The sequence below is a fragment of the Cydia strobilella genome, chromosome 7 (assembly GCF_947568885.1).
Source record: "Cydia strobilella chromosome 7, ilCydStro3.1, whole genome shotgun sequence".
In the NCBI taxonomy this organism is placed as follows: domain Eukaryota; kingdom Metazoa; phylum Arthropoda; class Insecta; order Lepidoptera; family Tortricidae; genus Cydia; species Cydia strobilella.
In genome coordinates this window covers 17,325,130-17,349,232 of record NC_086047.1, presented here as the reverse complement: position 1 = coordinate 17,349,232, position 24,103 = coordinate 17,325,130, and the positions used below count along the sequence as shown (strand labels likewise).

At 35.1% G+C, this 24,103-nt stretch overlaps 1 protein-coding gene across 2 annotated transcripts in view; it reads left to right on the top strand.

Moving 5' to 3' along the window:
• Positions 1-200: 200 nt before the first annotated feature.
• Positions 201-24,103, top strand: part of LOC134742674 (very long chain fatty acid elongase 7-like) — a 51,114-nt gene continuing 27,211 nt past the window's right edge. The window contains exons 1-2 of one of the 2 annotated variants that reach the window (XM_063675865.1): positions 201-339; positions 21,655-21,870. In XM_063675865.1, the coding sequence (XP_063531935.1) occupies positions 21,771-21,870 (100 nt within the window). In that variant the 5' untranslated portion in view covers positions 201-339; positions 21,655-21,770. Of the gene's footprint in view, positions 340-21,186; positions 21,339-21,654; positions 21,871-24,103 lie in introns of those variants that run through there. The other variant, XM_063675864.1, reaches the window with a different exon arrangement.

Here is a 24,103-nt window from a genome sequence, read left to right as displayed (position 1 = left end):
ACGGACGAAGCAAGGCCAGAAGCGTAGTCTCGATCCCCTCTATGAGTAATTAGGAGTGACGCCTCTGGTTTCGTTCAGTACTCTGTGACAAGCCGTCCGTACGACTTCGTCAGGGGTTAATTGTTTTAAGTCTTACACATATATGAAGTTTTTAATTTCTAAAGTATACTAGTAGTTATCTAGTAGCGGATATACACACATATAGTTTTTTTTTTGGTGTGTTTATAGAAATGGAAAATCGATAGTTTGTTTTTAAAAGTGCGATGTATATATTGACTCTGCTAGTTTGTGCGAAATAAATTAGTTTGAGAAGGTGATTTTTGTCTTGACTCGTATTGGGTAAGTATAATTAAATTTGTTTTATAGTTAATAATTGTTGTGAAATTGTTTTCTATAAAACGGCTTTTTTTTTCAAAATTAATTCAGATTATAATAACGGATAATCATTTCAGGCAGGGAACTAATAATAATAACTGCAAATTATATCAATTTATATTACTTAATTCTTACGTAAGATTTTTTGCAGTACTTATAATTAAAAAAGATAAGATAAGATATATTTATTTGCAAGAATGTCGTAAACAATCTAAATAAAAATGTAGTAAATGTAGCAATGTTGTAAATGTAGTAAAAATGTAGTGGTAAACATAGTTGGACAGTGGGTAATTTTAAGTGCGCCAATAACAAAACATAAAAAATATCAAGTGAGTTAACTTGATTTAAAATAAATAAAATTACTTTATTCGGTGAATCACTTATTAATTCGAGTAACTATATTAATTTTAAAGGTAACTTTAGCTTTAGTAGTAACTACTTTAGTTTAGCTGGCGGTTCAAAGTTTGGTTCCCGGCAAGGGCCTAAATTTATATGACAAGGACGAAAATCTATCCTAAGATGGATGTTTTCATAACACGTTATTGATTTATTTAAACTTAACACAATATAAAAAGTACAAATGGCGAAATTGATGCCTGATGGCATTCTCTGCCACTAAACCATTAGGCCAAACAGAAAGAGTAGAAGGTGCAAGCATTAAACAAAGAAAAATGGTTGTTTGTAAAGTCGGTTTACGGACGATAATTTTGCGTGATAACTTCATAAGAAAACATTGACGAAAATTTGCATACTTTTATTTATGAATTGAATTGAATTATTGTAACGTTACCATGGAGATCTGTCCAAAACGTTACCATGGAAATCTGTCCACAACGTGACACTTTTTCGTGCATGCTACCGGTGTTCATCGATTTATGAGACGTTATAACGTCAAAAAAAAGGTAACTTAAGTACAATAAACAATAATGTTAAATAATAATGATGATAATGATACATGTCTTTAATATTCATATATACATTGAAGAATTCAACATTCACAATCATTATTTATTCATTCTCATTCCGTTAATTAATATTTAAGCAGCTTAAGAAAAGTTTAGTTTAGTAACTTCAGACGCTGATGAAATTCGAGATTTTTTAACATAAAAAACAACGCCTGACCTTCGTTGACCAAGTTTAAGTGATCGTTGAAAAGGAAGATTTAGAACACCCCGCACCATTTTAGTGATATGTTAATTGAACAAAATATATAAACAATAAAAAGTTTTACATACACTTAGGGCTTATTTAGACGGTGCGCAAACTCGAATGCGAGTTTAGTTACATTGCGGACTTTTGAGGTTAGATTAGCAATACAGCCGACAAATCAAACCGACCGTATCGTCTAAATGAGCCCTTATAGAAAGTATAGAAACGCAGTGTAGCTAAAAGGAACTGCCATCAAAAAAATATCGTTTAATTTATTTTACCGTACATATGGTGCTACTATCTCGCACTAGTGCGTAAAAGAGCACTTTTCGTGCATATGTCGAAAGTTTGAAGGGCCATATGTACTGTAAAACGTTGTACGATACACGTGCGAATAGGTAATTCGCAACTCGTGTCGATTTAAAACGCTCCCTGCGGTCGTGTTTTAATTTATCGCCAATCGTTTCGAATTTCCTCTTTTCCGCACTTGTATCGTAACAAACTATTTTATTGTAAGTTCTAATTTTACTGGTTAGTTTTTGCAAGTTGTATACTTTTCCCTATAATTAGGTACGTCTAATTATACTCATTGTTTATTTATAAACGAGTTAGTACATTTCCTAAAAAATGCAAATAAATATATGTACATCTCTCCTGTTGTGTTTTAGCGGCAATCACTCAAAATAGCATCACTTCTATTGAGCAATGTGTTTCAGTTGTTTTACAAATAGGCTTCTTTCAACTGTTTTTATTAAACATTACAAAGAGACCTCATTAAAAAAACTATTTCATATTATTGACTGTCATTTTTAGGGTTCCGTTCTAAGGAAAAATGGGAACCCTTATAGAATCACATTGTTATCCGTCCTTCTGTCCGTCCGTCTGTCTGTCAAGACCCTTTATCTCGGGACCGCGTAGAGGTATCGAGTTATAGCCCCTTGACGCTGTAAAAAAATCAAACTTCTAAGTTAACATAAAAAAAGATACGACCGTTTATGCCGCAAAAAAACGTATATTTCGACACTCTCAAGGGAATCAAAATGTATAGGGTACTCCCCGTTGACCTAGAACTATGAAATTTGTCAAGAAATATTGTGTTACACTACAAGTACAGGGAAAACCCTGAAAACTATAAATTTGTAAAAAATAAATAAATAAAAAAAATTGTACGAAACCCTCGGTGGGCGAGTCCGACTCGCACTTGGCTGTTTTTTTATAGTGGCATACATTCGTTCGAGTTGCTAATAATTGTATTGTATTTGAACCCTACGTTCTACGTGTTTAAATTATTATTTCTTGTTATTTTCTTTTCCACATGTTATTTTATTTAATGTGAAACTTTTCGTGAATAATTTAAGTGACGTAAGAGAACAATGCCAAATAACAAAAATTCAAACTTCGGTTGTCAAGCACCTGTTTGAATTTGAACTTGAACTTGAGTTGACAGTTAGATACTGCTACCTATTCTTGCTTAAATATACTGTAAAATATATCCGCTACCATAGACATAGATACAAGTAGTTATAGACATGAAACCGAGCGACCAGGGGTAAGAGAAAGACATATTCATGTATTGACACTTTCATGTATAGCACAGTACAGCACAATACTTTTCCTCTTTCACTCTTATAAATTTCGGTATTTCGCCATCGCCTCCTTGCTATGATGCCATAACCCGACCATGAGAAAATGCCCGGTCGGTGATAAAGAAAAAGCATGGCACTATTTTCTCTTTCCTCTTATAGGAATCGTAATAAGACTATCTATTCTTTCTCTATCAAAGAGTGTCAGGCCCTTGTCCGCTACCTACCGTTTGTAACAGGCCAATTCGGACGTAAACTGACATTAGAACGTAAACTGACATTTGAAACATATGGTAGGAACTCCAAAAATACGCACGAAGCGTTTTGCTTCCACATTTCTTATGCGAACTGCCAAGGAGTGGAACGCCCTGCCCGAGTCTGTGTTTCCGCATGAGTACAATCTAGGGCTCTTCAAGGCAAGAGTTAATAAGTATCTCATAGGTAAGCGTGCTCCGCCGTAGACCGCATCATCACTTACCATCAGGTGGGATCGTGGTCAAACGACTGCCTATTCATCATAAAAAAAAAAATGCGTGTCACCCGCGCCATCACATGTACAAGCAAAATGCACGATATTTGAATAACATCAGTTAGATTAGATATCATTCTGATATCAATGTATGGTCGAATTGGTCCGTAAGGCGACTTCAAATATTTTTATAAATACTACAATTACAATCCCATAATTCAAAAGGAGTTACTATGAATCTATGAAACATTCTATACAATAAAATTTAGCGAACTCTTTAAGGAAAGGAAAATATCATATTTTGGACACATATACAGAAATGACAAATATAATATACTGCCACTAATATTAGAAGGAAAAATTGATGGCAAGAGGGGAAGGGGAAGAAGGAGGGTCACCTGGCTTGACAACATAAAAAAATGGACGAACGTCGATAACGCAGCCATGCTGGCAGAAATGGCTAAGAACAGGAGAGAGATGGCAAAGGACCAGGTGGTCGCCGACGTCCGTTAGGGCATGGCAAACAAAGAAGAAGAACTCTTTAATGATGACAAACAGTTTGGTGCAACCGATCCTTAGACTTAAGAATTGAAAACAAATACAAATTTAGAATTTGCTTTAAAAATTGTTACAACGCAATAAAAACCTGAAATCTACGTCTCAGATTTTCTTCAATTCAAGGGTATTCTTACACAACACTTGTAACAGTTGTGTAACACACCCGATTATCTAATTTTACAGTTCCTAGATCGGAAGGAATTGGAAGTAGCAATAGTAGTGGTTTCGAAGTCCTTGGAACGCAATATCCTGCCGCTTGCGTGAGCGAGCCATGTTGCACAATGGGCATATGTACTGGCCGATTACTGAGATTCTTTGCCTGTATTTGACACGCGCAAATCATATGACGATGACCAGTTAATTAATTAAACTAGTACATACGCGTGCATCAATCGTCAACTTTGCTGGTAGATGGCGGCATTAAATTTCGCGTCAAATCATGGTTCCTATAACAGCTCCTTCACGGGCTTCACGTTTCTCTTGCTTTAATATAAAAAAACCGGCCAAGTGCGAGTCGGACTTGCGTTCCAAGGGTTCCGTACATTACACAATTTAAACAATGTATTTTTTATGTGAAATGTCTTTAAAATAACCCGTAGGGGTCGGATCAAAAACTAAGTAATTAAGTCCGACTCACGCTTGACTGCACATTTCTAATAGGTTTTCCGGTGATCTATAGGTAGAGATCTATTTGTGTATTTTTTTCAAAATTTTTGACCTAGTAGTTTCGGAGATAAAGGTCATTTTTTGCCTATTTTCTTGAATAACAAACTGTTTATATTAAAAATTATAAAAAATATATATTTGAGATTCTCACAATGAGCTCTTTCATTTGATATGTAACACGATATCGTTTGACAAACTTAATTTTTTCATTTTCTCATTTACCCCCCAAAAGTGGCCCCGTGTTTAAAATTAATTTGTTTACGTTACATATCCATCTTTGGGTCACAAACTTACATATGTGTACCAAGTTTCAACTTAATTGGTCCAGTAGTTTCGGAGAAAATAGGCTGTGACAGACGGACAGACAGGCAGACAGACAGACGCACGAGTGATCCTATAAGGGTTCTGTTTTTCCTTTTGAAGTACGGAACCCTAAAAAGAATGATAAATTATGATAATACCGTATTTTTGTTACTCAAAAAATACATTTCTGAAAAAATTAACGAGATTAACTTCCAAAAAATGTTTACAAGCATTTTACGTGACAGCTTCATCATATAAAAGTGACCTGTCACATGGACCATTAATTCGACTCGAGAGGTATAGTTAATAATGAATAACGCCATCTAGGCAAAGTTGGTGGCAAATTTCAGTGAGTGACTGTACTCCGTGAGGGACTGCAACGACGACTTTGAGTACGGCGCGAGTTTCGCCCTTACAAATCTTATCATTGTTGGAGTTGCTTGACCCAGTGGACTGTGTCGCTACATAACGAGGATCAGAGGGCTTACCGCGAACCACGTTCGACGTGTTGCCTCTCTGTTGCACTTGAGAATTCGCACGTAAGTGTGACAGGGAGGCAACACTTCAAACGTGGTTCGCGGTAGGCCCTCAGTACCCCTAGTGTAAATTGCATTCGATAGCGTGACGTGACGTTTGCGTTAAGTGCCATTTTGTATGGGATTTTGACTTTCCAAAACGTCCCGCTTGGCGCGCTGTTCAAATTCCCATACAAAAATAGACATAACGCAAACGCGAACGCTCGTCACGCTATCGAATGAAATGTACACTAGGCCCCAGTGTAAATTTCATGACTAGGGGTTTAGGACGTTCGAGAAATGTAAAACTTAAAAAACGTAAGACCCGTTTGAATATTACATTACTCGTATTTGTTTATGTTTATTACAATAATTTGTTATTTGTCAAGGGAAGTTGCTCATGTCTGTTTTAGCATAACGAGTTTTAGTTTTTCTATTAAAGTAAATTGTTAAGTACCATAGTCGTCTTCCTAATACTTTTTAAGCCTGACAAGATTCTATTTGGCCCTGAGAAAGTGTCGCTACAAACCATTGAGTTATTTTTTTGTTTACTATAGATACGACTTACCAAATAATGAAATTGTCACAACACAACCTGTACCATGCGACCAAAACGTCATTCATGGCGCTTACGCGTTTAGGTCGCGAGATGCACGCTCCGCTTCTACGGTTTGATGTCAAAACGGCAGCAACTCATGGCGCAAAATACTGGTTCTCTGTGCCGGTGCTATACGTTAGTTATAATAGTTCAATGCTACAAACAGCTTACATTATTACGGCAATAATGTACATACGTCATACAAAATGGTCATGTCAACGACTAATTTCAAAACATTGTTTATGAATGTTAACATTGATGTAGGTAAAAGGTACATCTATGAATGTTACGCAATCCTTCGTCCTTTTTGATGTAAATGTTTTATTATATTCAAAATACTTTTTCTTGGCTCTTCAATCTTTTTAACATTTTTGTGGAAAAATCAGTTATATTTGGGAAATGTTTTATTATTTATTTATTAGAGAAATGGCAGCATCTAGGGCCTTTGCCAAAGTCAAGTACAGAATAAGGATAAGAAACATATTTCACAATACAAAGTATTAATGCATATTAATAAGGTCTTCACGATGCACTAGATAATAGCTGGAGCAGCAGTACAAAGCATAATGGCGGCCGAGACCACGAACCGCCGAATGATGTTCAAGAATTGGTTATTCGCATTTCCAGAAGAATTCTTCATTAACTGCACCCGTCACGTTTGCCATTCACTGCACAATATGCTATCAAAATTATAAATTAACAGCAGAATGCAAAAAATAAAAATGAAATGTCTGGAGCACGATCCGCCATGTTCCATGGACCATGGATCATTCGAAAGTCCGCGAAATGTTTTTTTCCTGTTTACATCGTTGACATTGGTTGACTTTTAACGATTGTTAAAGAGTCAGTTATTGAAAATCCGCAACACGACGAAGGCCAAATAATAATATTCACTTATCTACCTACGCCTACGGTAGTAGTTTTGATTCAGTTTCAATGAAATTAAAGTATATAAAGGTAGTATTTATTTACTTAAACTTTATTGCACAAGACATAAAAATAATGTACAAATGGCGGACTTAGTGCCTAATGGCATTCTCTACCAGTCAACCATCGAGCCAAACAGACACATGTAAAAATGGTGCAAGGAGAAAAGTAAAAAGATACCTATTTATTAGAACTTGTAAACAACTGAAAAACTTATAATTCTGATAAATTACATATAGAAACATACATACATACATACATATTTATTCTGAAACTGTATTTAATTTTGTAGTATATGACAGGACAAATCAATGTATAATGTATCGTATCCATGTGTATTATGTTTTAGAGTCTAGTCAACGATAGATATAACTCCGTAATAGATAGATACAGTCTAAGGAAAAAACGTGCCTCGAAAATCAAGAAAATTTGATTCTCGTTCAGAGGGCGCTACTAGTTTTGGCCTACAGTCGTATAGATCGCCTTGACGGTTTCGTTTGTTATTTAACAATTTTAACGCATATCAGTAAAAGAACATGGGTCAAAATCATAAAAATAATTAATGCAAATAAAAAGAATCATTTATCTATATTTAAATACATTCTATCGTATTTTTATAAATCTTCATTTTTAGTTTTAAAGTGTGTCGACAGATGGCAGTGAATTTACTGGGGTTACAAAATTTACTATGACAGTACCGCTCTAGTATAAGTTACTCTATGGTCTAGTTAAAATTATGCTGTTTTCTGAAATATTTTTCACACTGCACCCACTTTAGAAAATTTCAGTTTTATCCTATGGTTGACGGATAGAGAATGCCTTAAGGCATTAATTCCTCTATTAGCATTTATTATTATTGTGCTATATAGTGTAAATAAATTAAATGTGGGAGAAATTGCACTAAAGGGACACAAAAGTTCTAAATTCAAAGACGTTCGTACTTGACGCGTAAAAACAAAAGATCGTTGGATTATAACGGTTCTTAATTTTTTTTGGTCATGCCATCTGTCAGTCAAGGACACGGACTATGATTATAAATTTGGAACGAGATGGCAGTGACCGCTATAGTCGTAGTTAGGGTTTGGTCAAATTCGACCGCGAGGCCGTCCGGTCCACTGACCAGCCTCAGAAGGCCGGATTACAAAACCTCTTTTGTAATATGTATATTATGATTTTTGAGATTCACATTCTTAATGGATTCTTAGCTGGACCGGTAGTTTATTAATCTATTGCATATTTAGTTCTTTTAATTCAATCATTTGTGTGCGCAACGCCATCTAGAGGTAGAAGCAGTAGGATAACTTAACTTTATTTTAAACGAAACACGCTTTAACCATAAAGTTAATTAACTAATTTTATACATTAGTAGATAAAATCTATTTGTTCCTATATATTATTTCAATAGTAAACTAATCCACTGAAATAGATATCATCAAGAAAAAGTGACCAAGTCCACCGGTGGCCGAGGCGGGAATCGAACCCGCGTCTTCAGCTTACGCGGCTAACCTCCTGACCACTAGACCACCCGGCCGGCCGGTCGTACAATATCCAAAAAAATATTCTAGAAACGTTACATGATTCAAATACTAATTAACAGTAATTATGCATTTAGATTCCACTCGTATACACATTGTTTATAAATGTCATATAAACGTACATCATGATATGATCAGCATCATATTTTGTATGCAGTCTTGCAAAACCTTGCAGATAACAGTTTAAGTAAATTATTTAATATAATGACTCTTGACATTTGAGGATTATACTTTGTGCTTTGTTCACTAAGCAGGGTAAGACTGAAGGCCAATAGGAACGTACACTTTGCCATCAGAATATAAATAGGTGAGGAATTTCCTCCCGCGGACGCTTCGGCTGTGGAATCAGCTCCCTGCCGAGGTTTTCCCAAAGGGGCTAGTATGGGTTTCTACAAAAAAGGAGTGTACAGGTTTTTAAAGGGTCGGCAACGCTCATGTAATATCTCTGGTGTTGCAGGCGTCCATAGGCTACGGTGACTGCTTATCATCAGCCGGGCCGTATGCTTGTTTGCCACCGTCGTGGTATTAAAAAAAAATAGAAATATTTTTAGTCGTAAACGTAAACATATAAGAAAAACGTAGAAATAAAGTGCCAGGAAACAGCCTCATCTCAACATGTTGCTGGCGATTTGTTTGACGAATGATATCGTTTAGTTACCATTTGCGCGTGCATTTCACTCGTACTTGTCCGTACATGTACTGGTGCGAGCGAGAAGCACGGGCTAATGAGAACAAGTCATCATTTAGATGTCAAAATGTAAGTTAGAATTGGCATCCAGGAATGCTCATCATGACATGCATTATGCTCATAAGGAAGTGATATCAATCTGTGTATAAGCGCTATAAAGGTTTTTTGCGTGATTATGTTTATCTACTAATATGTTTTATATTTATGCACAGAGTAAAGTGTATAATAAATTTACATTGTAACTTAACTTGTATAGGATGTACAGATGTAGTGCATAATTGTTTTCCATCGTATTTTCTTGGACACGTTCGTATGTGTCATGCTACTTCAGTCAAACTCAGTACTCTTTGTACCGAGACTGACTGAAATAGCATGACGTTCGTGGGGGTTTTCAGAAAAAATGGTACTTACCATTTACTTTTTTTCCAAAAACCATCAATTTTTGGGTTATTTAGACTCAGAATCACGTACTATTGAATGAGCCAAAAAAAAAGGAAATATTCGTTTAATAGTTGTTTGGCCTAGTGAAACATTTGACAAATGATATATATCCCAAAAGTTGTGAATCATTATAATAATCTGCTTTAAAATAATTCTGCCAAATGAAACGTTGTCATACAGGCTATAGTTAGTTGTCAAAGTGAATTATCGGCGAAATGTTGGTTGCCCAGTGAAATTCGGCTAAAAGAAGTTCGGCGAAATGGCAGGATACCAAAAAAGAGTGTCCCCAGTTTTTCATACTAATTTTGGGTGTCAGTTTTGTAACGGTCCATACAAAATGTATGTGAAAATGCGTTACAAAACTGTCATTTTTTTGGGGACATTTTTTTTCTTTTTTTAATCGATAGTCCTCGTGATCCTGAGTAGAAATAACCCAAAAGTTAATGGATTTTCGAAAAAAATTAATGGTACATTTTTAAGTGAAAATGCCTTCGTACGTTTCCGTGAAAATACGATGGAAAATTATTAATTATCATGCACTACGTCTATAGTCAATGTCCTTTATTTATAATTATATTATATTAAAAAAAAGCTATAAAAAAGGAACATACGTACCTATATTTCAAATACATTTTTAGAGGTTATATGCAATAACTCGCCCCCTTACTCATAATAATGACCAAAGCTTTGTTTAATTTTGTCCATTTCTAACAAACATAAATGTCAAAATGACAGTTAGTGACTTTTCAGAGTTGACAGACGTTTATGAATAACGCAATTGTTGTTTTGACGAATTTCAAAATGAAATGGTCGAAGATTCTATGTAGTAAAATGTTTCAACAGGATAAACAATAAAAGTAGGTAGCAAGTAAAAAAACAAGTAAAAAAAAACTATTTTCATCCGCACCTAATGAGGTCAAAGTCAAAGTTGATCTTTTACGCACGGGATCAAAATTTGACGTCGCCTAATGTGGCAAAAAACGTCACTGAATTATGGAAAAATGTCTTTATTTGTGTGAATTTTCTAAAATAAATACAGTGTTTATTTCCATGTGGTACTGATTGATGAGGTCGTGATCCCATTTGTTTTATAAATACCTGATTTACGCACGGATTTACGTAACTTCAAAATAATTTCGTGAATTTCATTAATTTTGCTCACCTTTTGTTATTTTTATAATCGAATTCTATAATTAAATTATACTGTTTATTTCATAATTATTATAATTTACCTATACCTACCTACCTACCTATTACGCTCCATACGTAAAAATTATAATGTAAACATTAAGAATACGTAGGAATATTCTCCATTCGATGTTTCAACTTGTGAATAAATAATAATATACACGTAATAAGTTTTGAAAAAAAAAAGTGTACCCAATTAGCGTGAGTAGTTAAGAAAAGTTAATCGCTGTCAGTTTTGTGAATCTTTATGGGAATCAACTTTTTGCCTTTTTACATTGTAATATCGCTTATAGTTTATCATGTACACCAAAACCAAGTTTTTAATTGAGACGGAAATGGGAGTGGGCTGGTCACGTCTGCCGAATGCCGAATGAGTTGTGGGGTAAAATCGCCACAGACTGGGAGCCCGAAAACTCAAATCGGGGACATGGCAGACCCCGCCGGCGATGGCGGGGTGAACTAGACTCCTTTTTGAAGGAGTGGCCAGACACAGCATTGGACAGAGATCTGTGGAGAAATTGAACACGTAAGGCTCCAAATAATAACAATAATTTCGATATTCTTATGTCGCTTCAGTTTAGTTCGTAACGCTTCACAAATGCGATGGTACCATGAACTATGTCCCAGTTAAGTATTTCTTAACTGAAGGTGTCACTGGTTATAATTATAATTAGAGAACGAGTGCTAACCAAACCTGCTTGCAACAGAACTATTCAGAAAAACTATTAGCCTAGCAGTCCTGCGTATATTTTTGTATGCAAAGGTGCTAAGCTAATTTTTTTGCTGACCTATGTGTCGTACGTACTTTTGGAACTTTGAATTAAAGGGCATAAAGAGAAACCGGCCAATGTTGACGTGGATGGTAAATTTGCCCATTGATTAAATGAGGGACAAATAGCAAATCGACACTATTTTGAAAAAATCTCGTATCTCGCACTGCTACTCAAAGTTAAAACGCAGTAACTACAGTTACGCTGACCAAGCCCATAAAGCGTCGCAAATACTCTTTTTTAGGGTTCCGTAACCAAAGGGTAAAAACGGGACCCTATTACTAAGACTCCGCTGTCCGTCTGTCCGTCTGTCTGTCTGTCTGTCACCAGGCTGTTTCTCATGAACCGTGATAGCTAGACAGTTGAAATTTTCACAGATGATGTATTTCTGTTGCCGCTATAACAACAAATACTAAAAACAGAATAATATAAATATTTAAATGGGGCTCCCATACAACAAACGTGATTTTTTTGTTGTTTTTTTTTTCGTAATGGTACGGAACCCTTCGTGCGCGAGTCCGACTCGCACTTGGCCGGTTTTTTAATGAATGAGTATGAGTTTGCGGCGCTTGCTATAGAAACCATGGGTCCTTGGTTGTCCGATACCAAAAAAATATTAAGGTGTCGGAACGTCCGATAGGTATCTCGGGGGACCATTGAGCGGGTTTCTTCTGTCTGGCGGTGCAAACCGATACGGTGTCGGAAGCAGGGGATTTTAGGGACGTTTTTTTTATATTTTTTTAGTTTTAAGGTATTTATTTTATTTTCCTTCCTCATTGCTTGTATGTATTATGTATTTTTGATTGATAAAACACTAATAGAAATGTATTTCTTAGTATTGTAAACTATATAAATGATTTTTACTATAATGAACTAAAGGTATTTATTTTATTTTCCTTCCTCATTGTTTGTATGTATTATGTATATTTTTGATTAATAAAACACTAATAGAAATGTATTTATTAGTATTGTAAATTATATAAATGATTTTTACTATTTAAGACTGACAGAAATGGGTTGAAATATTTGGAATGAAATACTTATAAGTTCACCTTGAACTCCCGTTGATGTCTATTGTACCCGAAACGTTATGCATAGAATTTTTTGGTCAATCTTGCAATTGGCTGATATATTAAATTATAGTTCGTTTTTTTAGGGTTCCATACCCAAAGGGTAAAAACGGGACCCTATTACTAAGACTCATCTGTCCGTCTGTCTGTCTGTCTGTCTGTCCGTCTGTCTGTCACCAAGCTATGTGATAGATAGACAGTTGAAATTTTCACAGATAATGTATTTCTGTTGCCGCTATAACAACAAATACTAAAAAGAATGCGAATCCGACTCGCAATTATCCGGTTTTTTTCAACATTGTTAAAAAAACACTTTTTCGTATCTCGATGGCTGTGAAAGATCTTACATATACGAAATCTACATATTTGGATTCGTCTTAGATGTCTCTAAAACCGGTTTTATAGAAAACCAGTTTTATGGCCTAAAATTTTTCAACTTAGATGCAAAATATCTCGAAGACAATGAACTTTGAAGTAAATATGGGACACTATATTGCTTAAAGCCGTTGCTCTTAATATAATAAGCTACAAAAAATATTAGAAAACTAAGGGATTCAGATCGAAAGTCATTGGGGCATAGGATCCCGTGATTTTTTTTTGTACCTTTACGCATATTGCATATTTTTGCATATTGTAAAGTATCAAGTATTACATATTTGCTTCTCGTACTTCACTGAAATTTCAAAAGTTTTCTCTTTAGCGTCTCATGCTTGTCCGATTAAAATTTGTTTTTTCTACTCGTCGAGTATAATCTGTGTATTACAACTTCATATGCAACACTACAACCTTACTCTTTTCAACGCTGGATAGTCTATGGCACTTCCGACTCAAGCATAAGAATTTTATCGATACGGTTTAGTCAAGTATAAAAATTTTGAAAATAGAACTTCATACATTTCGATAAAATATTTCTTGTTTAAGGAGACTCGATTCAATGCAAATTAACCTACTTAAACACGCTGCGTCGCATCTGCTTTGTGATTGGTTGGCCAACAAACACATTTTATTTTATGTTGGAGTAGAAACAATTGCTTCATAAGTCAGAAACGCGCATGTGACACCCTTCATATAGCAACATTCATACCCTACGAAAACCGCTTAGCGTTGCTTGTTAGTCTCCATAGGCTACGGTGGCCAAAATCGAGAAAAAAACTGTCTTAAAATTGAATTTAGCAAGAAGCAGGTACCAGGGCCTCATGAGTTACGAGGAGGTGTCGTTGACCAACCCGCCGGGAGCGCTAGGCCTAGCGGCCGGGGCGCGTACGAGTATGAAGGTATCGCGGGCTTCGGCAGCTCTGCTTGCGTATCTTAGCTGTATACTTTTGGTTTGTTTACCTATATGATTCTACTAGTTGAAAGTATTAACTATAATAAAATCCCGAGAGTAACGAGGGATTCTAAAGTAGAATCCTGAGCGTAGTGAGGGATTCAAGTGTGTTACGCCTACGCCCAAGATGGAAATAATTTTGCTACCATGCGACACATACTGCTTTTCACATTGCCTATGAGGTAATTATGATGTTTAAAAATATTATATCATCTAAAAAAATAATGTGCAAAAAAATACAAAAATAGTGTCCTAGAACAGAAAAGTGTTACTTTGATCCCTCCTAGCAGGGAAGAAAAGTGCCACTTTGATCCCTCCTAGCAGGGAAGAAAAACCCCTTTTTCGAATTGGTGATGTGAAAAATAACATATAATACATGGGTGGTTTCATTTCAACTGTGGTTACTCATAGAGTACGTCTGAATGTCTGCCAAATGAAACCAGTTTGACAGTACTGGCTTCCCTCGAATGCGGCTGACCCAATACATGGGGGGTTTTACGAAACTTTTTGATATAGGCTCTACGTTAGACAATCGTTAGCTAGTTTCTACTAAGTACAGCGACATCTAGGGAAATAAAACACACATTCCATATCGAACGTCTTTATTAATTGCGATTCTATTAAAGCTCAACACCCAAACTCGGCCACCTTAACCCAGAAAGGCTTTATAGCTAAATTGACATTGACAGCTAGCATAATATTGACATGAGTTTCACAACACTTATGAAAGTTGACCCTCGGTTCTTTAGCAAAACGTGGAATCATGTTCGGCGATTATGTGTGTGAAGGTAAATTGTTAGTTAGTATAAATATTTGGATAGCAAGGCTGTGTGGCGAAATTGTCCGGATGTGCGGATGTTTGGTATTTGGTGCAGTTGCGTCGAATTTTTCGTTGTTTTGTTTCTGACCACGCTTTCATCCGTGTCTTCTACCTTCTTTTTCGACCTAGCGTTTACCCGGCCTAGCGCCACAGGGTCCGCTTTCCTAATTAATCTCCACTTTGCCCGGTCTTCGGCATCCTCAAGTGTAAGATTGTTCTCTTGTATGTCCGCTATCACGACGTCCAGCCAGCGCTTCTTAGGCCTACCGCGGCCGCGTGATCTAGGGCCTTGGACAGTGAGGTTGAGGTGTTTGTTTAGTGTTACACCTACATAATATGGGTAAAACTGATAGCCCCATGTGCAGAGCGTGCATGGAAGAAGAAACAACAAAACATATTCTCCTAGACTGTAAACAGGTAGAAGTGTATAGGAGCAAATACCTAGGTAATCCATGCACACTAAAAGAGGCAACTAGCAACCTGAAGACTTTGCTAGGCTTCGTGGAGGAGCTGGGGTGGCTAGAGTAGCGCTACCTCGTTTCACGCAAAATAGGCACATTTGGATGTCGATTTGCGGAAAATGCCCAGCAAAACTAACTAACTAACTAGTGAGGTTGAGGCATCTGTTTCCGACGTAAAAAATTGTATGTCTTTCTAGCTGTAGAATATATTTTTACACACCAGCTCGTAAATGCTCTCGTTATTTTTGAAAAACTGATTAGAAAGTTGCATTTTATCCGCAACAGTGGCCAGGGCGGGATCTAGGGTAGAGCGAGTGGAGCGGTCGCTCTAGGCGCCGGATGGCAAGGAGGGCGCCAAAATGGCAAAAGAGAAAAAAAAATAGTTTTAAAAGACGCGAGTGTGACGCGGGCCCATAATACGGTTCGTTTTGCTTTTGGGTAAAAAGCTTCAACGAAGGGCGCCAAAACCCGATTTCGCTCTACCCTGATCAAGAACTCGGGCCGGCACTGACAGTGGCAATGTAATGCAACATGTAACATATCAAGTTATTGTTAGTGTAGACTAAAATGACATTTCATGTGTTGCTAGTTCTTTACGTCTTATAAATAGTGATATGCTACAACCGGTACAACCGAAAATAAACCATTCGGAGGTACTTATATTTAATGAAAACGAGAGAAAAAGCACTGAATACATCCGATCACTATCTCGTAAAGTAACGAATCAAACGAATGTCGAATACGCGGAATACGTAAACCAAAAATACCAAAATGGCGTTGCGTCAGGTCGGCGATACGTCAATGTCATTTTTTAAACGTTTGAGTAGATTAGTAATGAGTAGATTTTATTTCCGTGCGTAGACGAGACATTATTTATTTCCTATCATGTAGCGAGTAGATTTAAAATATTGTTTATTTTGATCTAAAATTAATTTAATATTTATCTGTTATTTACAAACCGAAATCAAAGATCAGCACTTTGTTTTAAGCTGGTCACATTATTTCTACGTTTGACATTTGTGGTTGTCATTTTAGTCTAAGGAATTTAAAAAAAAATGGATTTTTTATGAATTATATCTAAGTTTCTTCCTCAGCGCCCTTGACACTGCTGCTGTCCAAAGGTCCCGTATCACTGCGTGTGCTTGCATTTAGTGCCCACCATTAGCCATATAAAATAGCTATTATTTTATTCTACGAACGTAATTAAACACTTTATTGTACTTCTTAGTATAATAATATGCATTTAATGAGGCACTTTACCTACAGCATCATTAACTTTCAATCTAAATGTTAAAAGATTTTTCCATGATGCTGTTGTGAATTATTTTGCATGTTGTAGTTTCGGTGAAGTTATTTCATTCATAACATTAGCAGCTGTTTCAGTATAGTAGTTTATGTCACTGCTACATAATGAAAGGCATTAAAATACGAGTGTGGGTTTATGAAACGAACTGAAAGCAAGTTTAATAAAAACATCACAGGATTGTTTTAATACTTAATTATGTACAGTTACATACATACAATCTTACACAGACCTAGTCTCACGGTAACAAACAGACAACCAGACAACTATGAATTATTAGTGAACAAAATTAAATGCCTTTACCGGGATTGGAACCCAAGACCTCATTACTCCAGGACAGCAAAAATAATAGTATTAAAATATCAATAATCATTTGACGAAGCTCGTGCATAAATATCTACGTTTTACCACATAGAAAAAAGGAAGGATAGTGCTAACTCCATACATCAGTTTTGTTACCAAAACGCGGGTTATTTCCGTTGTCGACATCTAGCGTCAAGTAGTGGATTTATCAGTACTGCTACTTAACAATAGATGTCGCGACTAACGAAAAGTCTAATGCTATAACCGGATCAACCGGAACTCTATTATCAACTCTTTCTGCTTGTAATATTAGTCAAATTTGTGTTAGCAATACATTTTTCGTCAGTCGCGACACTCGTGAAATCTGGTGTCAAGTAGCGGTACTGATAAATCCACTACTTGACGCTAGATGTCGACTACGAAATAACCCGCGTTTTGGTAAGAAAACTGATGTATGGAGTTAGCACTATCCTTACTTATTTCTCTATGATTTTACCTATGACTCAGAAGTGAAGACTGAAGATGTATCGGCAAATCTTGACAATTATAGTTAACGATAATGATCTTTGTAACTGAGATCAAAAATTACTTGTAATGCGTAATTGTTGTAAAAAAACGTAAGGAATTCCCCTGAACGTATACACGTGCAGTTTTATTATAATTACATTTTTTTACTAGTTGACTAGCTTAGGTTCAATCAGGTTAAAAACGGGTTCCCCTCATCTGGCAGAATATTATTTGTCAGAAATACACTTCGCATAATACGTATCGCAGAAAACTTTTAGTCGAATGATACATTCGCATAAATATATACTTGCCATAAAATTCATTTCGCATAATGAGTTTAGGTTAAGTGTACATTTGCATGCTAAGTAGCAAAATATGTCTAAGTGCAGAAATATATTATCTATACCATCTCATTGTACCATATTTTAAGCAAATAAAGAATATTTATTATTATTTATTAATATTCATTTGGCAGAATTTTCTAAGTGGGTTAGGTTAGGGTTTTCTGCCAAATAATATTATGCAGAAAGAAATTGTGCAAAGTAATATTATGCGAAATACAGTATCCGAAAGGTAATTCTGTCAAACGACATTTCTGCCAAGTAACATTATGCAATACAAATATATGTCAAAAAACTTTCTGCAACACCATAGGGAACCATTAAAAACATTCCAATATACCAATCATGGAAATTAAAATTACTGTAAAACAAAATTAAGAAAATAGTTAAATTTGTATTGTAAGATTTATTTCAAAAAATAATTATCAAAATACGCATTTACAAAACTGTTATACATTTTAGCAGTGGCACTATCATTCTAATGGGGTTGGCCGGTCAAAGTATTTTACAGATGGCGCCAGCATAGATTTTACCTGTCAACCCTTATCCTTGTGTTTTTGTAATTTTATGGCCTAGATTAAGTCAAATCTCATAGAAAAATACTAGGGACAAGTAACACCTATGCTGGCGCCATCCATAAAAACGTTTGAAACCCTTTTGATTATCTAGAGTTTTCGCGAAATTTTACAGATTTTTTTATGTCACCTCTCCATATTTCTTTGAATATATTCCTTTTCGGTTACTATATAATAAAGTAAATATGACAGATACAAAGCAGTTAATTTTGACACAGTGCAGTTATCTTTGCATCTAATCCGATTCGGTTTTTTAATTCATAATTAAAGGAGCTTAGTTGCTGAGTGATTGCGTCGCTTCATAATGATCATGTACCCAATGCTACTGTATTTTCGCGAACGTATGAAGTTCATACGGCCCCGTAGGTTTGCGGTTCTACTCTCACTCTGTCACTCTCACTGAGTGAGCATAGAGCGAGGCGGGATGTGCGTGCTCGGGCGGGACCGCGGGATAACATGTACCATGTAACATGTTTTTGATAATTGTATTATTAATGTTAGTTTCTGAGCAACATAACTGTTATCATTCATTAGTGGAAACTGTGTGGCTTGTGAATTTGTTATCTGATTAAATCAGATAACAAATTCACAAGCCACACAGTAAAATTATTTTACTATGTGTGTTGTTTTTGGCTGTTTGTTTCCCAAAGGTTTAAATAAATAAATTTGATTTATTGTACGTTTTAACAAAAACAAAGGAATTAATGAGTTCCCTCAAAAATAAAATTGTACATTTTTAGAAACAATTTGCATATTTTTAGCTTTTGCGCATAAATTGTTAATTTTAGTCCTATTTTTTTTTTCAATAGAGCGAAAGTCAAAAAATCAGGATTCGAATCGATGGAGTCACTAGAGAAAGGCCTTAAGATTGCTAATTAATTATTTGGCAACTTGATCTAAAAAAGTTGTACGATTTTTTTAAAACTGTTCTCTGAACCCAAGGCACCTTAATTAATACCGTTAAGATAATAAATGTGACATTTTCAATCAAAAGGTACCACATTGTCGTTTACTATAAGGACGAAAATTGCTTGTATCTTCATACGAGAAACCTGTCAGAGCCTCCTTATGGCAAGCAGCAATGTGGTACCTTTTGGTTGAAAATGTCACAAATAGGCTTGCATCCGTAACTTCTCCGAATGAACGTACGAAACTACGAATGATGACAAATGCTTAAAAATCGCGTAGAAACTTGCGATAACATACAATTTCTTCTCAAAATACTTACGTAATAATAGTTACTCTTATGTAACAGAATAAATTTAAAATGAGAAAAGTAGGCTCTCTCTGAATGATCCGATACCATTTGGATGTATACGGGCTCATGATCATTAAAAAAGTGAAAGCCGACTGTAGCGCCACCTGTGTGTCTATTTTGTTAGCACAAATGATGCGGAAGTTAAGAATATCTGAGGATATGTCTCAAGATATGGATGATTCTATTTGGGTAATTCCGACTTCTTCAAAATATCGGCTTATTCGGAAAATCACCCTTAATGCCATCATTTTATATATATACTTTTTTGTCTTTTAATATTTTATATTTTACACCAAATAAAGTATTTCTATTTCATACTTTGAAAGAATCTTATTTTATAATACAAGAAATATAAAAAATTAGAAACTAAAACCCGTTCTGAGCCATGCCGGGTCCAAAGGTCCCCATCACACTAGCAGCGTTACCCCGCTGTATGGCGATGGAGACCTGTTGGACAAGCCATGACTCAGAACGGGGGTCACTCCCTTTCTCTCTGAGACGCTTGCCAATTTTTATAATTGGAATTAATCGAATAAACGTTACTCTACTTATAAACTACTCAATAATGATTGAGTTAGGTTAGATACAGATCGAAAAGTATATAATATAAGTAGGTAGATCTCACATCGTCAAAAATAATATTCTTGCATGTTTGTTAGACCTCTATGTTTTCCCTTATTGAATCAAGAAATTAAAAGAAAAGATAAAGAAAATTTATTATTCAAGTAGGCATATTACAATGCGCTTATGAACTTCAAATAAAGTTGCGCCGGTTCTAACCCTACACCTCTGCCCCGAGAAGATTTTAAAAGAAAACTTAACCCGTAAACAATAACTTTTCTTTGATCGTAAATCATATAAAAATCGAAACAACTCACAGGTTAAGACAGACATTACAATTTCAAAGCGTCATATTAACGCGTTGGTGTTAAATAACATAATAACTCATATCCTACAACGCGTTAATAGTAATTCGTTGTCCTTAATTAATTTTCGAAACCGCAATTACAAATAGCGTTGTCCGAGGCTACGCGAAGGTCTGAAGACGGGCCCGGAGTTCGGACACAATCTCTTGTGGAGCCGCAACCTTCCCAAGAACAGTCACGATTTTACCGTGTATGACACGGATGATACTACAAGTCTTATTTTATCTTATTTTTAGTACTTGTGTGATCTAAAAGTTTATCAAAATATTATATACTATTAGTTAAGTAAACTAGTCGGATAGTTTTTTATTATTATTAAGAAACCGTGGAAAATCGCAGTAAAAGTATAAAAGTTGGGCAGGTGGAAAACAAATGCAATCGCCAAACCGGTCAAGCGATCCGCGCAATCGGGCGCAGAAATATAATCTGTTTACAACGGTAATAGAACTCAATTCCGCTTGACGCAACGGATTATATTCGTCCTTGTGGTGGCATGGCGTGAAGTGTCTCGTGATTGGTCGAGCGTTGGCGGGCTATTCAATTGTGGTTGAGTTCGCGGCGCGCGCGCACTTTCGCGGGAAGCTCAAGTTTTCGCTTTCATTTGGTGAAATGAGACGTGCACGTGAAATGGGCTTCGTAAAAATCGTGTAAAAATGCTGAATTACGCCGTCGCGAAATATAGGTGCGAATTTTTTTTTTTTTTGTTTATGTATTAGTTCATAGTCATTCTAATATACATTAATATTACATATGATTTAATGAATTATTAAGAGTTTTTTTAAACAATATATCGATATTTCAATTAGATTTATAACAACTTTATGAAAGGAAGTATTAATTAAAAATATTCTTATTGTTTTCAAATACTAGTCTTTTTACAAATCCGAAAAACCCTATCACAGAAAAAAGTATTTTTTTAAACAAAAAGTTTTCATTGTAATAACCAAAATAAAATCAATGATAGATGCAAAAAGTTAACCTAACTTTTTCTGTTACAGGTGACGACTTCAGAACGGCAAATTGTTGCCGGCAAAAGCAAGATTTAGACAATTATTGAATTCGTTGGCTTATAGTGCAGTGTAGTGACTTTAACAAGTGTAGTGAGTTATCGAAAATGTCGGGTTTTGTGAAAATCGCCCTCGACGACTACTATTCGGACAGCAATTGGACCACCATTATTGAAAAATACTGGTTGGCGGCCGAAAAAGTGTCAGGTATTTATTTTTATAATTATTATTTGTAACATTACATTCGCCTTATTTGTTTAAATGTCAAGTTGATCATTCTAAATATTTAATTTTTAGAATTATGTCTCGGTCATAAATTTTCCAAAATACTTTTATTTCATAGTAGGTATGTATCGTATTTAGTAAGATTTTCTAAGTTTTGTAGAATATTAATGAGCGATGCGTGGTACGGACTTGACTCGGGTTTTGTTTTTAACGAAACAAGAAAAATATTAGCTTAGCACAAGGGTTGGTCACTCTTGTATGGAGAAAAAAAAGTATGTTATCCTTCGGGCATAGTTATAAAAAGTTGCGTAATAATGCCAATAAACAGTATTTCAAATTATTTTGTAATCGGAATTAATTTTCTGCCTCCGGATCCATTTCAAAGTTTTAATATAAATATTGTTACATTTTGTATGCTCTGCGTAGTATATCTATGTATTGTCTCTTTTATAAAACTTTAGCTAATAAAAATATATACCATTATTGGCTCGAAATAGCATGGTAAAGGTTAAGAGCCAATAAATTGAAAAACAAGTACTCTATTAAAACATATATTATTTTTACAATGTCCAACATTGAACGAAAACTTCAACTAAAATCCGGAGGCAGTAAAACTGAAGCTAAAAATGAAATAAAAATACGTGCAATAATTAATTACCAAATGGCACCTTTTTAAACTGTGCTCTCTAATAAAATAAAATAAAGTAAAAATGACCCACCCTACTTAGCACCCCTGCATACAAAAATGTATACCCTGCATAGTGCATACAAATATGTACGCGGGGTGCTAATCTAATAGCTCTTCATGGTCAAGGTCTTTAAAGTTTCGTCTAAAGCAGAAACTGGTGTCCTGCATAAAAGTAAAATTGAAATTGGCAAGCTAAATTTACAGCCAAGAAAACTATTAGCTTAGCACCCCCGCATACAAAAATGTATGTAAAAATGTTTTTTTTTTTCTTTATTTAGGATTACCAACAGATAATACATCTTACATGCTCTTAAATCTATATATCAATCATGACTGATGCTTATCTAATTATAGGTAACCACAACTTATATAAGTGTCTTGTACCTGTGAACAATAGTGAACATGCAGTAAACTTATGGCTATATGAAATTAGTACATTACATTAACTGAAATATTTACTATAAAAATATTTTATTAATATTTTATTAAGTATTACTTTAGAATTTTTAAGAAGCTAAATGTACAGCCAAGAAAACTATTAGCTTAGCACCCCCGCATACAAAAATGTATACCCCTGCATACAAAAATGTATACCCCTGCATACAAATATGTACGCAGGGGTACTAATGTAATAGCTCTACATGGTCAAGGTCTTTCAAGTATCGTCTAAAGCAGAAACAGGTATCCTGCATAAAAGTAAAATTGAAATTGGTAATTTCTCATCCAATCCATGGAAAACAAAAATAAATACTGCTTTTTATTTAGCTTAAAGATATTTTCTGTCATTCTATTGGAGCTATGTCAGCTATGTACACAACTTAATTAGCATCACATAGATTTTTTTAAGAAAAAGGATTAGGTTAGCTTAGGGGTTGAATTTCAAAATATTATTTTTTTGTGAAGCTCTACAACATTTGAAAGATATTTGCTATACACGTTAAATCCATGTGGCATCCAAAATTAGATAATTTAATTACAATTTTTAATTAAGTAGAGACGACGAAAGATCACAATATAAGGAATAATAAAGGATGTGGTAAAATTGCAGGGCATTAATTTTACTGTAAAAAATAAATAAAAAGATAGTGAGAAAGAAACTCATAAAAATAAAATAAAATAATATGATATAACACGTCAATTCGACGCCTGCAATAGTATTTTGTGCAACAGGTAATAAGGGTTCTTAATTAAAAGGCCAAGGTTACAAAACGAAACGAAGTTGAGTTTTGTAAAGACAGGCCCGAGAATTTTAAGACCTTATTACAGTTGCACACAATATTTTCTTCTAAGACAGCAGCAAACACCTAATATTATAAATAAAATCAAAGTAAATAATTGTTTGTAGAGCTTTGCCTAGAAGTCTGAATAACAAAAAACAACGGTTGCATAATATTGTAAGAATATTCCTGAACACTGCTGTTAGGATCCTAAGAACACTGCGCCGGGGGCGCGCCGCACTTCTTATGAAGTTGATTTTTATCTCACTGGCAGTCATTTAATCTACAAATAAGAGTGGAGTAGAAAAAC